The sequence below is a fragment of the Argopecten irradians genome, chromosome 16, assembly GCF_041381155.1.
Source record: "Argopecten irradians isolate NY chromosome 16, Ai_NY, whole genome shotgun sequence".
Lineage (NCBI taxonomy): Eukaryota > Metazoa > Mollusca > Bivalvia > Pectinida > Pectinidae > Argopecten > Argopecten irradians.
In genome coordinates, this window is record NC_091149.1 from 30949367 (window position 1) to 30967022 (window position 17656).

At 34.2% G+C, this 17656-nt stretch overlaps 2 protein-coding genes across 2 annotated transcripts in view; both read left to right on the forward strand.

Annotated features, from left to right (window-relative positions):
• LOC138310705 (uncharacterized) overlaps positions 1-17656 on the forward strand; it is a 35233-nt gene that overhangs the window by 546 nt on the left and 17031 nt on the right. The window contains exon 2 of the mRNA XM_069252039.1: positions 1758-1947. The gene's annotated coding sequence lies outside the window, so the exon portion shown is untranslated. The remainder of the gene's footprint in view (positions 1-1757; positions 1948-17656) is intronic.
• On the forward strand, positions 1766-16729 carry LOC138310156 (toll-like receptor 2). Its single transcript, XM_069251281.1, has 3 exons — positions 1766-1947; positions 16073-16386; positions 16647-16729. The coding sequence occupies exons 1-3, from the start codon at positions 1766-1768 to the stop codon at positions 16727-16729; spliced, it is 579 nt and encodes a 192-aa protein (XP_069107382.1).

Sequence of the window (17656 nt, forward strand, 5' to 3'; positions counted from 1 at the left end):
GCAGAAGGGTGTATGCATGATATTAAATATTTACTACATTTGGTTCCTATGGTATAAAATAATAATGTCAATTTCAGAAAACATGTGTTGTTATGTTCGATCCCATCTTCAAGTCAGTGCTTATTGTTTATTTACCTGTTTTATTCGATTAATTAATGATAAGGTTCGTAACATACACATTCAAATGTAAATGTGATCACATTTTGTAGTCTTGAGACTAATAATAGTCTACTAATTGGATATTAAACATCTTCTTTAATCTATGATTTGTGATCCCTATTCTCACCCCGTGCTACAACGGTGTAACAATTATAAGTTTTGATGAAAAAGGATCCCCATACCTCACACGCGCTAGATAAGTACGTGATATCACCAATTTTGTAAATACGAAATGCGTTGTCCGACACAAACTGAATGATATACTTTATTCTGATAGCATTCCATATGAGGCCCTGTTCTGATGACCTTCAAATTATTACTGCCGTTTTTGTGACTTAGTTGTTATCAGATCCTCATGGAGAGAAATGAGGATAAGAATTTGAATTTGATAGTAATCAACAATACGATTACGATTCATGTGGATTTGGTCATCGTCTGACGAACTGCGTTTAACTTGAACTTTTGCATGAATTTGTAATCGGCAAAAGTGAATCATCATCAAGTTACATCTTTAATCTTCATATTTTATTAATAATACATAATCATACAATGGCATACACATGCGACAACTATTGTAACCCTTCAATATACGTGCCTTTTGAGATTGTAATATGTGATGTTACAATCCCGTAAAGACGTAATTAATTTCACTCCCTCGGGATCCCCGTGTTGCCGTATCATCGATTCCTTGATTGGCTGATTATCTTATTATGACACTAATTAAATACATGTACATTGTAGTTATCGGATAAGGGAGATAACTCCTATAGCTTTGTTATCAATACATCCTAAGATCATATCATTAATTAAGGTTATAGAACTTTTAGAATATTATCATGTATAAACAAATATGTTCGTAAACATGTTGATTATAAGTAGTGATCTAGAATAATCTTTTCCCAGAAAGTTCTGTGTGTTTATTTATTTACTGTTTTTAGTTAGATATTTCTAGACGTAGAAGATTCTCCAAAATTCTTGAATGAGGGTTTAGCTATATATACTCCAGCTGTCCAAGGCTAATCAGAACTGTAATGAGACCTGTAATTAAACATATCAAGAATCGTATAGTGCTATATTAGATTCTATTGGGAGATATATTGTGACTTTATCAGTGGATTGTTACAACGCATTGTGTGGATTTATTCATATTGCCTGGAACTTTACAAATTATCTGTGGACATTCATTTTCCTCATGAATTTGTAAACATTAGTAATTCGGAAACTGGAAGGATCAAGGATTATACCAGTGCATTTCAATACAGATGAGAAACACTAAATTCGTGTATTAATCTTGTGCCACCACCAATTATTCCTTTTTACATATTGTAAACCATCCCTGTATAAAATTGTATATATATTTGAATTGTGTTTTGAATTTAGCAGCTTGGTTCTTATTGCTGTTATGTCGTCTACGTAATTGTTTTAACTCACGTTATAAACAAAAAAGGTCAATAATTACACAGGTGTTACAATACAAACCATATTTCGTTCGTATTAATAAATCATTTTGATTTTCAACGCGACATATAAGTATAACTCCTTACCTATTTAGATCACCATTTGTTCTTCTATTTTCAAGTATTAACGTACATTTAAAGGGAAAGTTATGGATGAATCGTCGGCACCACTCCTTAGTTTAGACAGTGAGACAGCAGACGATGACGTTGAAACCAACGACAGATCCTTGCCAGCAAATAAGGATTATCACGTTTTCATATCGTATAGCTCTGAGGACAAAGAATTCGTAAAAACATTACATCAACATCTTGAGGAAAACCTAAAATTCAGGTAAGATGTCAAAAGCAATGTGAAGTATCAACTCCGCGAGGAACATAGTATGTATATTTCACAATAGAAAGATAATGTGATAAAGTCCATAACGGTATGTTATCGTGTTTATTACAGTACAAAACCGTTTCATTTCATTTCAACAAATTGTATTTAGAATAACGAAAAAGGATTAAACAACAGGCATTGCCTATATTAGTTTTCTCCTAGTAACAATGAGTATATACATGATTCAACAAAATTCTAATTTTAAACATTCAGGAACATATACTGTAGCAATTGTATTAATGAATAATGTTGGGATAAGGACAGTATTTAAGATATCATCTCCAATATACTTATGTGCGAAGTTTATTGTTTTTCAAAATATATATAATCATAATTTAGAGATTAGAATATAATATAAATGACTGGATCCATCCACACATAGGAAACAGACCTAAATGTCCATAATGGCTTATTTGCCAGTGGTCATCCACCTATGTATTTTTGGATCCAGTCAGGGATATTATATTCAAGTTTTAGTAATAAAATAATTGTACTATCATTGAAGATGGTATATATCATTAATATCAATGGATTTGAATGAGATGAAGTTAATTTAGATTCAAGATATTAATCTTGATATTGTCCTTACTTATTTCATAAACAAACCTTACTTATTACATAAACAAACAGTTATGTATTCTTTCATATGTAATAATTTGAATATATCATTATAATATGTTAAATAATATAAATTAGGTACCATAAATTACAAAACCGTTTAACGTTACCAGCCTAACGCAAACGCAACGCAAAAAAAATCGCTCGTCAAGCTTTGCTAACGATTAACGATTACCGCAATACCGGTTTACGATTGACGCAAAACGATTGGCTAGGATAAATTACGGATTTTGACGTTTTGAAATACAGACGAATATATAAGAAAAACAGGAGTATGTACAGGATTAAATACTACTTAATTTTCCTACAAATAATTACATTGGTGATATTAGTTTCTGTATATCATATAACCATTTGCGTATGAAAACTATATTGACACGATGAAGTCAAAGACGACAGTACTTGATGCGACGTTTCCACTTAACATGTACAAAATGTACGTTTACAAAATGAATTACATGTGCAAATGTACGTGTTAAGGGATAAAGGTATTATTCTAAAGTGTCATGTTTACCCGATATTTTAAAAAATAACAAATTGTTACAACTCTTTACTGATAATAATACGATGAAGTCAAACACGACTGTACTCGATACGAAGTTTCCACTTTACACGTACGTTTACAAATTACGTGTACAACTGTATGTATTAAGAGAGAATTGTATCATTTTAAGTCTCATATTTATCCGATATTTTAAGAAATAACAAACAAATTGTTACAACAACACTTTATTAGGGATTTCCATTGAGGATGGAAATCCCTATTGTTATTGTTCTGTTTTTTCTTCTTCTTATTATTATTCTTTATTTTTCTTTTTTTTTTCTTATTTCCACAAATCTTGTTAGCAGGATATCTCAGGAACGAAATAAGGTACGACGCTCAACTTTGGACACGTTATGAATGTACATCAGATCTTGAAATGTACGTTCGATTTTTTACAAAAATGTTCAAGGTCAAGGTCATAGACGTAAAAAACAATTTTTTTGGAACGAAGTTTTAACGCTCATAACTTCATTACCGTTCGGTGTACATCGTTCACGTTTTGTTATTCAGACAGATCTTGACATTGCGCGTGCTTTTCCCATGCCATGTTATCAGAGATTATGTCAAGGTCAAGAGTTCGCTACGGGGTCAAACAAAGGTCAAAAACGAAATTTGTCACAGAAAAGTTTTGAAGGGCCCATATGACAGATCATGCTCTCAGGAACATAAAATGACCAATTTCAAGGTCATTTGATTCAAAATGGCGGAGATATAGGACATCAAAAATCGAAATTTTAGTCCCTGCGCGAGACGTTTCAGCGCCTTAACACCTGTATGTACAGTGTTGATTTTTCATATCTCCGTTGTATGAACTTTTGTCTTCTAACGTTATGGATTTTAAGGGGATATATATAAAAATGGCGGAAATATAGCTCTCCAAATATGGCAATTTGTTCCATTTCCTTATTTTTCACCGTAATTTGTGAGCTCGTAGCGCCTTTATAATTTAATGTAGGGAGTTGATTTTTTTGTAAATGTAGACTTTAACATAATATCTGTATCGGGTTTCAATTTCAAAGACAAAGCACTCAAAATGGCGGAAATATAGCCCCCCGAATATGGCGTTTCGTTCATTTTTTTAACGTAAATTTTATCGTTATTTATGAAATTTCAAAGACAATTGTTTTGAATTAGATGTGAAAGAGCATGCTCTAAGACACATTAAATGACCAATTTCAAGGTCATATGATTCAAAATGGCGGAGATATAGGACATCAAAAATAGAAATTTTAGTCTATATTTGTCCCTACGCGAGACGTTTCAGCGTCTTTAAACACGTATGAACAGTCTTGATCTTTCGTACCTGTGTTGTATAAACTTTTGTTTTGAAAACTTATGAATTTCAAGAGGTTATATAGAAAAATGGCGGATATATAGCTCTCTGAATATGGCGATTTGTTTCATTTTCTTATTTTTTTCCGTAATTTGGGAGCTTGTAGGGCCTTTGTCATTTAATTTGGGGTGTTGATTTTTCGTAAATGTAGACTTTGGCATATTGTCTGTACAGGCTTGTAATTTCAAAGTCATCAATTTGAAAATGGTGGAAAAATAGTTCTCCGAACATTGCGTTTCGTTCATTTTTTAACGTAAATTTTACCGTAATTCATCAAAATTCAAAGAGAATTGTTTTGAATAGGATGTAAAAGGGCATGCTCTCAGACACATAAAATGACCAATTCCAAGGTCATATTATTCAAAATGGCGGAGATATAAGTAGGACATCAAAAATCGAAATTTTAGTTTACTTTTGTCCCTGCACGAGACGTTTCAGCGCCTTTAAACCTGTATGTACAGTCTTTATTTTTCGTACCTGTGTTGTAAGAACTTTTGTTTTCAAAAGTTATGAATTTCAAGGGGTTATTAAGAAAAATGGCGGAAATATAGCTCTCCAAATATGGTAATTTGTTTCATTTCCTGATTTTTTTTCCGTTATTTGTGAGCTCGTAGGGCCTTTATCATTTCATGTAGGATTTTTTTTTTGTAAATGTAGACTTTGGTCTGTTGTTTGTACAGGTTTTTAATTTTAAAGACATAAATTTGAAAATGGCGGAAATATAGCCCTCCGAATATGGCGTTTCGTTCATTTTTTAACGTAAATTTTACCGTAATTCATGAAAATTCAAAGAGAAATGTTTTGAATTGGATGTGAAAGAGCATGCTCTCAGACACATAAAATGACTAATTTCAAGGTCATATGATTCAAAATGGCGGAGATATAGGACATCAAAATCGAAATTTTAGTTTATATTTGTCCTTGCGGCACGCGTTTCAGCGCCTTTAAACCTGTATGTACAATGTTCATTTTTCATACCTATGTTGTATGAACTTTTGTCTTCAAAAGCTATGGATAATAAATGGGTTATATAGACAAATGCCGGAAATATAGCTCTTCAAATATGTAAATTTGTTCCATTTCCTTATTTTTTTCCGTAATTTGTGAGCTCGTAGGGCCTTTCTCATTTAATTTAAGGTATTGATTTTATGTAAATGTAGACATTGATATATTGTCAGTACAGGGTTATAATTTCAAAATCAGTAATTAGAAAATGGCGGAAATACAGCCCTCTGAATATGGCGTTTCGTTCACTTTTTTAACGTAAATTTTACCGTAATTTAAGAAATTTCCAAGAGAAAGGTTTTGAATCGAATGTGAAAGGGCACGCTCTCAGACACATATATTGACCAATTTCAATGTCATATGATTCAAAATGGCGGAGGTATCGAACATAAATTGTCCTTTCAGCGATTTTATTTTGTGCGTTGGGTGTTGTATACGTGTGTATGTACATGATGTGGCCTGTGGCCAAAGGGAGATAATCCGTATCTAATACTAAAACTCTAATTGTAAGAGTTACCCCCACGAGTTATTCCCCATTTGTCCATGATCTTCAAAAGAAAAGGAGAATTTTTGCACTTTAAAAAAACCTGAAATTCTAATGTTCTACCTATTCATTATCAAAATTGATGTTTTGAACCTAAATCTCAATCTGAATTTCCAAATTCATATCAAGGTTATCAATGAATAATTACCTGTCAGAAAACATTTTTAATTTTGAAATTCATAATATAGCCAGCCATTCAGCGGCCGGGTTAAAATTCTGTCCTGGGCTCAATCTTCGTTACACACGGGCCGTTTCGAAGGTCTTTTTTTCATTTGGGCTGGTTGTTACCTATACCCAACGTGAATACTTTAATTTCGACATGTTTTAAGTTCTACACCAACAATGTACACAATCGCCATATTTGCGTTAATACACGTACATGTACATGTGTAGCTACACCGCATGCATGGGAGGCCGTCCTTACGTGAACCTAGCTATTAATAGGACGTACATTTAATCAAACAAACAAACAAACAAAACAGGTAATGCACAAACCCAATAACTGACAGATTTAAAACCTTTTATGTGTGTGGCAGAGCTGTCACCTGTGACACTGGATGTTTAAGCAAAACCGGTGCTATGTTTGGGAAAATACCCGGCAGTTTTGAAACCACAGAACCAAACAAATTCACTTCAAAATTCTTTACAAAGTTTACATCTACATGTATTGCCCGACCCACACATTAACCATTAACTGATGTACCCTGAATATATCCAATCAGCAGGTTCCGATATATTCACCTCATGAAATCTTGCGCCCAAAGGGGGATTCCCCTAAATCTGTTTTTCAGTTGGACCAGACTACTTTCGTAAGAAACGCTTTCTGATTAATATTGAGTGAGATCGTCCGTTCGTTCAAGCAATCGTCTGTTCGCTAACATTACTTATATCATTACATAGGTGGAAATCCCGTGTTTTGATCGCGATCAAATCTAGTTTATAATATTACCTGTCACAATGTCATAATTTTAGTGAAACGATCAAGCGTATACTGGTACGTTAAATATCACCATGATATTGAAATAATTATAACAGATTTTCACGCACACACATTTAAATGCAGTTCAATCAAATTCCCGTCTATATGCTTGATTTCTATTATCGATATTTCATAACTCAACAATTGTAATAAGTTACATTTTACAGTGTTCCCCGCATCAATTACAAGTTTCAGTTTGTTTTGTTTTTGAGATTGTCGAAAGACTTCTTCGCCTGCCATGGAAAATGTAATCTCGGAATATTTTGTCATAACTGATTATATTACTAGGGTGTGCATTCATATATATACAGTATATGTGAACATAAAAGCTCATTGCTTACAATTGACTAGGCCTCAATCTTAGGGTCGTAAATTTACAAATGTACGTACATACGCTGCATGCAGCTACTGTTACAAAGATTGAACATTTGAATTCGTGTTTCGTCATTTGCAGTTCTCTTATAATATAGTTCATGCATATGATAAATATATAGAGACTAAAATATTTAACTTCCAGTTATGTATATTCAAAGTAATTCTACTATACATGATCATTGGTGACAACGTCGACGGTGAAGACAGCGATGCACATGCATACATGTACAGTATGTACATTGATGAGATGAAAAAATTGCATTGCGACAGATTTTGTACGTACATTTGTAAGTGGTGTAAGAAATAAAGTTATTTGATCACATCAGTTTAAACAAATTAATTATCTATACAATGTAAGCTAATTAATCCCAACGTAATTGATATTGTTGAAAACATATTGTAAACATCAAAACTTTCAAATAAGAAATACGTAAAGTGTCCTGTTATTGGGCACAGGTAAGTTGGGGAAAAAGGTAATCTCCCTCTCAAGAAGGTGTTAATTACAGGTTAACTCCGCTCGTGACCAGCGACAGGGGGTCGACACATACAGGGTAACACCTGTCCTGACGTACATGTATATACCTTTACCGCATACTTCCAACCTCTCACAAAGGAAAAGTGTGGCCAATAAATACTTACTACCACAGTTGACACCACTATAACCCCCATTCATGGCCAATCAGGATTATTACATGACCATGACAGGGGCTGGACATTTGTGCAGTCGACCATGGTAACAAATGCTGTAAGAGAGGGGAGATAATCATTTCTCACTTTGTTCTAATTATATATAATGATTAGATTAATCAATATACCAACTAACCAATGCTGCCAAATTTTAAAAAATACAATGCAATAAGAATATCACATTTATTTAAATGTACATCAAAAAAGCTTCATTAATTTTTATTTCAATTAATTATTATATGATAGCAACTTCATATTGTAAGGAAGATTTAACTCTTCGGGAACCTTTATATCAATAAATGATGCCTTTGTATTAAAGATGCTCCACCGCCGACATCATTTGAACAATAAATGGTGTTTAATCGTGTATATATATGTCTAATTAACACAAAACATAATATAAAATAATTTGTTTTGCCTTTGGTGCATGCGCAATCAGTACTTCATTCCATATAGGATATAGTGCCACGGATTTTTTTCGGGATGCAATTCATTATTTTTCATATTTTTAACTTGAAGTAAAATTAGACGTTCAAAATTTTCAATGGTAGTAATGGTGTAAAGTAAGTAACTTTTGTAACTGAAGAAAAAGACTTAATCGTCTGCTCCTGTTTTTGATAGTGACAAAATACTATTTGTCAGCGGTGGAGCATCTTTAATCAATATGCATTTTATCAATTGAAAGCACATATAATCTTAAATAATTTACTTACATTTAAAGTTTCCGCCAATTTCTTTTTTAGCTCACCTGGCCCGAAGGGCCGGTGAGCTTATGTCATGGCGCGGCGTCCGTCGTCCGTCCGTCCGTCCGTCAACATTTCCTTTAAATCGCTACTAGTCATAGAGTTATGCATGGATTGTAACCAAATTTGGCCACAAATATCCTTGCGTGAAGGGGAACAGAACTTGTATAAATTTTGGTTCTGACTCCCCGGGGGCAGGAGGGGCGGGGCCCAATAGGGGAAATAGAGGTAAATCCTATAAATCGCTACTTGTCCTAGAGTTCTGCATGGATTGTGACCAAATTTGGCCATAAACATCGTTGGGGGAAGGGGAACAGAACTTGTATAAATTTTGGCTCTGAACCCCCGGGGGCAGGAGGGGCGGGGCCCAATAGGGGAAATAGAGGTAAATCCTATAAATCGCTACTTGTCTTAGAGTTCTGCATGGAATGTAACCAAAATTTGGCCACAAACATCATTTGGGATAGGGGAACAGAACCTGTATAAATTTTGGTTCTGACCCCCCTGGGGCAGGAGGGGCGGGGCCCAATAGGGGAAATAGAGGTAAATCCTATAAATCGCTACTTGTCCTAGAGTTCTGCATGGATTGTGACCAAATTTGGCCATAAACATCGTTGGGGGAAGGGGAACAAAACTTGTATAAATTTTGGCTCTGAACCCCCGGGGGCAAGAGGGGCGGGGCCCAATAGGGGAAATAGAGGTAAATCGTATAAATCGCTACTTGTCCTAAAGTTCTGCATGGATTGTAACCAAATTTGGCCACAAATATCCTTGGGTGAAGTGAAACAGAACTTGTATAAATTTTGGTTCTGACTCCCCGGGGGCAGGAGGGGCGGGGCCCAATAGGGGAAATAGAGGTAAATTCTATAAATCGCTACTTGTCCTAGAGTTCTGCATGGATTGTAATCAAATTTGGCAATAAACATCATTGGGGGAAGGGGAACAGAACTTGTGTAAATTTTGGCTATGACCCCCGGGGGCAGGAGGGGCGGGGCCCAATAGGGAAATAATGGTAAATCCTTTAAATCGCTACTAGTCATACAGTTCTGCATGGAATATAACCAAATTTGGCCAGAAACATCCTTGGGGGAAGGAGAATAGAGATTGTATAAATTTTGACTCTGACCCCCCGAGGGCAGGAGGGGCGGGGACTGATAGCGGAAATAGAGGTAAATATTTAAATTCCTTTAGAAAAGAAACAATAAACCTAAACATAACTTGGCATTACAAACCAGGTGAGCGATACAGGCCCTCTGGGCCTCTTGTTGTTTACTTATTTTCTTGCAATCGCTTAACAGAGCTTGATAATAATCCAATTGTTCCATACTGAACATATCTCCTAAAATCATTTTGATGCAGCATTTCGCAGAATCAAAGTTTGTATCTTTACACATGGTTAAACTCCTTGTGCTCCTTACAATGGACAATACTGAAAAGTGCTCACAAGCATAATATGTACAGGTAAATCAAACTAGAGAACAACGGGGGAGCAGGGTATAGTGATAGAAAGATGGGAATTTTTTTCGATCAGCCTGTCTTTTTGTTCGAGGTTTAAAAGCATGCAGTAAGTCAACTATTGCATGATTTATCGTCACTCGGGACTTATTACCCCCTCGCTTCGCTCGGGTGTAATAAATCCCTTATTACTCGAAAGCCATGCAATGACCTTTACTTACAGGTACAATACCCGTACGCGTCACGCTTGGAACATAATTGATAGTATTTAACATAACAAGAACAATATTACGCAGCGTGTCTGTATTAATAGTTTATTACCTGTTTTAGCTATTTTCTTATGTAATCTTTTTGTTGTCGGATCCTTTTTAAAACAATGCTTTTGACATTGATATTCTATAAGACATTTTCGTTAATATTTGAATTGCTTTCGCAGAAAATAATAAAAACAAACAAATTCGTGGAATTTCCATCCCCCGCTTTCAGGACATATTGTAGGTAAACATTATTGAGGTTAGGTTTAATCTTGGTTGAAACATGCCGTGGCAATCGAACTTGGCCAAGCCCTTAAGGCATTTGAACCTGTTACGAAATTTGAAGAAAATCGGTTACTATTTATTACAGTTATTGTACGGAAGTGGCAGAAAATGACTTTTTTAATTAAATCAAAGGGCCATAACTCTGCTTATTAAGATCTGCTAAAAGTGGCGATCGAACTTGGCTAAGCCCTTAAGGCCTTTAACTTTGTTACCAAGTTTTAACAATATTAGTTTTATAAAGCAAAGCAAAGATCTATAACTCCGCTAAATAAGCTCCGTTGAAAGTCGCCATCGAACTTGGACGAGTCCTTAAGGCATTTAATCTTGTTACTAAGTTTGAAGAAAATCGGTTTACATTTGTTAGAGTTATTGCACGGAAACGAAGTGTTACAGACAGACGGACAGACAGACAGATGGACACGGGGGATAATAACAGAAACATATAGACATTTATGTTTCTGATAATGATAAAAAAGTTTTTTAAAAATCACATTACGTTTTGTGGTTTTGATAATTAATACATCTATTATTATGCCTTTAAATTGACTGAATCAAAAAAGGTCTGTCATTTAAATACGAAGTACTTCAGATCGTTTTCAAGGATCGCAGCGTCATGTATGCGATCTGGTTACATATTTTTATTTCACCCACATCTAACAAACATATATACAACCAAATGAGTAATAAAATGCAATATAATACACTTTATTCATTTTTTAATTTCACAGATGTTATGATGATCGCTACTACAAGAAGCGGTAAACGCAATCTGAGAGGGGTCATGTTTGGATGACCTTTGTACCACGTTCACTTCAGTTTAAAAGCATTTTCTACACATTGCTACCTCAACTGACAACGCCATTTCTTCCAAGTATACATATACAATAAGCTTTGTTGCGCTGTTATAGCGAGATGACTTCGTACACGAAAATAATTCTGACAGCTTTTTCAAACAATTTCGTCCCCTAAAAGTCACATTGAAGATTCTGGCAGCAGCAATTTGATTGGCCAATTCCAAAGGTCGCCTGGACATGACCCCTTATGGGATGTTGTCAGATCATCTTATCCAATACAGTCTTATTCTAATCAGATTGTGGTAAAAGTAATATTTTCAGAGAAAAAAATGAACTCACTGGCATTTGATTCTATTTTTAGCTATTAAGGTTAGCGGAAGTGTATTCCCGTGTATCCTTCTTACGATTAACACAAACGATTTCTAACGCAAACGATTGTAAACGCAACTAACGATTAACGATTGCTAACGCAAACGATAACGATTGAGGATAAACGATTGCTAACGCTAACGATTGCTAATTATATCGGAAATAACGCAAACGAAACGCAAATTTGGGAACGTTAAACGGTTCAGGTACTGTAACAACATTTTGCATTGTATTTACCGTATACAGATAGTTGCCTATTTCAAGTAGAAAGATATGACGCAGTATGCGGTGTTAATTAAAGATTCCCATGGGATTAATAGAATTTTTCAGCTCCGTTAATTGTCAAACATGAGTTTTTGACAGCTTAAGAATCTTATCCACAGGGTTGAGATTACTTGTCTCAACCAAAAGAGTGTGAATAATTCTTTTTCTCTTACCCTGTGTGAGCACATGTGATCACGTGTAGCTTGTCTTTACCCTGGGATGGAAAAGAACACACACCAGTACAATTATTATTGCAGATATTCCTATCTAGAGTAATAGAAAAACAACACGCGACTGTTATTTATGATGTTAATCTCTCGTTAGTTACATGTTTTATTTACAGTTCAAAATGCACTCGCTAAAGATCATGTCTTTTCAAACTTTTTGGAATACATGTAGTTATTTATGTTAGGTAAAAAGAAGCTGGACACAGCGATAAAATCATGTAGTAAGTTATATGAGCCATAAAAGAGCGAAACGTGTGACGTAATTATTGCATGGTGCCTGTTACAACACATAGATTTTGCAAATTTCCTATTTTAAGCCTCAAGTATGAGTGAATGATCACACACCTGCACAGGTCACTTTATAATTACTAATAACGCTGTTAAAATGTGACATAAAATTGTAGACAACAACTTGGCATCATGGTCTGTCTGTGTGTACTTGCAATGTATAATGATATATGGCAGTATGCAAAAATCAAAAATCAAATATTTTCAGCGCTTATTTGTAAAATTTTAACTTGTAATTAGTGTAATTCTCAAAATTTTGATAACTTTAGGTAATGAATAACATATTGAAAGCTCTTCTTGATTCGTCAGTATGAAAATCATGGCACATAAAACTGGATTCTAATTGCCTGTAAGCATTACTAATGTCAGGGTATTACCAATTCTTGATCTCAGGTGATATTTGCACTGACAGCCAATTCCTCCTACATTTTCTGGAGCTTACTTAACATCCACAAGTTTACACGCTAGTGAGCAAAACCATTAATTGTATATGAAACTGTAGCTAGTTTGGTCGTGTATAAATACAATTCAAGAACTTATATATGGAATTATGTTTCTTGCGTTTCCCTTTTTCCATAACTCCATATAACGTAGAAACTGAAAATACTAATAACTATATTTTAACTACGTTTCGTTAGCAAAGTAAATGTACATATATTTGATACCGATTACTAAGTAACTTTAATATACTCCGTTAATTTTATGTAATTACAAACCTCAAACGTGTAACAACTATGATAAGCGTTAAATTTGTTACACATAATAAATATAAAGCTAGCATGAATATTGTGAAATATGTCAACATAAACATTACAAGAAGTAAAGTGAAACCGGGAGTTATTCCGAGAAACAGTTGAAATCGAAAGTATAAATATCTGAGAAAATTATTATACTACATGATCTCATAAATGACCAGAATTAACACTTATATGGCAATAATTAACACTATCTCAATAATCTATGCATATATGAAATACTTAACATATTATAGTTACATCATTTAACATCAAATGCAGAATATCGTAATCTTAGCTAGAATGTTGAAACGTTATTATAAACTATTTATGGAGGGGACGTAACTCTTAGACACGCATGTTATATACGCGGGAACGAACGTCAATTCCTTCAACAATAATATAATCAAATATGATAGATACAGAGGAACATACAGGTTCCTTAGAATCGTAAACATTACATCACGATATTTCAAAATAAAATACACATATTTACCTTATTCCCTCACAACCAGCAGCTATTATTTAAGTATAAGTCGTTGTGTTTCACTTCTTTAGTGCACATGGTCATCTTCTTGTTTCCGGGACTTACAACAGAGCATGCGTGGACAAACTTATATAAAAAGGCATACTATCAAATTTCCGGAAAATGAAATTTGCGATAGAAAATATTGAGTGCGATTTTTACAAAACAAAAAACATTTACAGAAACGGTAATCTGATTAAAACATAGATCATTATTATCACTGCATTGGATAAGAGGATCTGACAAAAAACAAACCAACACATACTGTTTGTGGTCGAACGTGAATGGCCGATGGGCATACTTGTCAGAACACACGGAGTAAAACTTCAGATCGAACATATTTTTAGGTCACTTGACCACAGGTCATGGTGAATTATTGCGATAGTCTTTTGTCCGGCTTCGTGCGTCGTCCGTCGTCCGTCGTGCGTTAACATTTAATTGTGAACGCAATAACTTGAGTAAATATAAACTAAGCTTTAAGGCCCACTACCTTTGCGGAGCAAAATTTAAAAGGTTTCTAAAAACCATAGGTAACATAAGAAAAAATATACTAATGGCCGAAGAAGAAGTTACAACATGAAAGCTTATGCAAGATATCCTTCGTAATATACGATGACAGTTGGGTTTCATTTCGCTATTTTGCCTTCTGTCGCAGTGATAATCAACTACCACCGGGTATTTAGGACGTCGGTGGGAAACATAAGACGACCAGCGTTATGAAAATCAACATTTTAAATTGTTCAGAAGGTGATGATAAGTGTAGTATTACCGGTAAGTTGATAACTTTTGCGACTCTATAGAATTATTAATCTCGTTATATATTTCCATTAAAAAAATAAAAGCCATTTCGGAAAGTTAGTGGGCCCTTAATGAAACTTTGCATGTAGACTATCATACGAAAGATCTCGGACGAGTTCGAAAATCAGCTTGATTCGACATTATTTACGGAGTTATTGTCCTTTGCTCTAATAAATATCATTGGACCTTGTGAACACGATAACTTGAGTAAATATGAACCATGAACCAAGCTTAATGAAACTTTGTAGGTAGACTAACTATTGAATTATCTCGAACAAGTTCGAAAATCATCAGCTTGATTCAATGGTAATTTACGGTGTTATTGCCCTTTGCACTAATAATTATTATTGGAGGTTGTGATAACTTGAGTAAATATAAACTGAGTTTAATGAAACTTTGTATGTAGACTAACATTGGAAAGATCTCGAACGAGTTCGAAAATCAGCTTGATTCAACGGTAATTTACGTATACGGAGTTATTGCCCTTTGAAATAATAATTGCTATTGGAACTTGTGAACGCGATAACTTGAGTAAATATAAACTGAGCTTAATGAAACTTTGTATGTAGACTAACATTGGAAATATCTCGGACGAGTTCGAAAATCAGCTTGATTTAACAATAATTTACGGCACTGATAAGTATTATTGGTCCTTTGTGAACGTGATAACTGGAGTAAGTATGCACCCAGTTTAATTTAAACTTTGTATGTAGACTTACATTGGGAAGATCTCGGACGAGTTCGAAAATCAGCTTTTTTTCAACTCTAACTTAACTACGGATTTATTGCACTTTGCAATAATAATCATTGAACCTTGTAAACACGATCATGTTAGTTTATATGAATAAAGCTTAATGTAATGCCAAAACTATTTTTTAATCAAATATCAGGTGACCGTTTTAGGTCCATGGGTCTCTTGTTATTAATAAACAGTGTTTGCATTACATGTAATTTAAATTAAAAATATCAGTCTTTACTACAGACTGCAGCGTAAACAAATGTTTGGTCAAGATTACCGCCTTAACCAGTCATTATTGAAGATTATTAATTATACAACAGCAAATGTTCACAGATGAAATGAATGATTTGAACTTAAGGTGGAGATACGTTTTTCTAAGGTAGATTTATCAACCATCTATCTTACCCTCACAGGAAGTGCGGATATGTCTGTCCAAGAAATTCTAATCTTCTTTTCAGGTCTTTCAAGTATTGATAATACTATAATATTGGAAATGTAATTTTTTTATTTAAAAAGGTGTATGGTAGCAGAAAGAGACTTTACAATAGGAGCACCTGTGATGGACAACATTTCCGAAGCAATGGATCGAAGTGAAAAAGCTTTGTTTGTTGTATCTACAAACTTTTTAAACAGTGAATTCTGCAAAAGAGAGGTTGATTTCGCCCACATTTTTGCTATAGACAATAAACATCAGAATTACGCAATAATACTCAAAATCGACGATTGCCAATTAGACAGAAAAATGCGCATTTGTACATATATTGATGGTTCAGACCGCGACATAGAAGCCATCGGACACAAACTTGAAATGGCATATTCTGCTGGACATGGTAAGATGCATCGATTACAAATGTTTGTCTGTTAAATTCAAATTATTGTTGACGGATTGTTAATCTAAGATCACCATTCACACAAAGATTATCATGCATGTTAAAATTTTATTTATGTTGATATAACTCGACGATGCTAGTTATGAATATCTTTCTATTGGGTAAATTCTAAAACAATATGGCTGATCCGTTTTTATTTCGATAATTAAAGCTTTTCACCTATTGGTGAAAAGACCTATTGCTTTTTTTCTGTTCTTTAGGTCATCTAGGTCAGGATGATAAACAGTCATCGTCACCATCATCGTCCGTCGTCCGTAAACGTTGTAGCCGAGCGACTTCTTAATAACCGAAAGGCCCAGGGTACTAATATAAGGACTGAAACATGCCTAGATGATGAGTTATCACGTTTGTTAAAACTAATGACATTAACCTTCATTCAAGGTCACAGGGGTCAAAAAGGCTGAAATCTTTAAACGACTTCTCATTAAGCGAAAGGTTTAAGGTACTGATATTGAGTCCGTAGTATTCTGGGATGAAGGGCTATCAAGTTTGTTCAAATACATAACATTGACCTTCATTTAAGGTCACAGGGGTCAAAAAGGCTAAACTATTTAAACCTACAACTTATTGTACATTTTAGTTTTAGTATATATTGTACTCAAGAAAAATTCACCGGCAACAACTAAAGCAGAATCTAAAATCTAAACATAAAAGTTAACTTTGATACAATAGTAAAATCAAAACCAACAACAATCACAAATTTCATAATATGTGTTTCACCCTTGGTCGTTGCAATGTATTTTTCAGTCCTGTACATATCCTTCAAAAGATTTTTGAACGCATTCATTGATAAACCAATTTGGAGACATCTAGCACTATAAATATGTTGCTTTAGTACTAAAATGACAACATTATCTGTTTTCAATTAGCGAGTCCAAAAATGAAAGATTCCTTATTAAACGAAAATGGAATTAAAAGCATCTCTAATATGGATTCAAAATTTGATAGGAATAACTGAACATTTACACAGTCCTATAATGCATGAACTATAGTCTCAATTTCAGTTTTACACTGATGACAGTAAGGAGTGGCTACAAGGCCTATTTTAAACAGATATGAATTTGTGGTTAAAATATACTGATTAATTCTAAACTGAAGCCACTGCAATTTTGTGCTTCTGGTACTGATAAAAGGAATAATGTATTTTTGTCTCCATTTTTGATTGTCAGAACCAAAAATATCATCCCATGTTTTTCTTCCTGTAGCAACA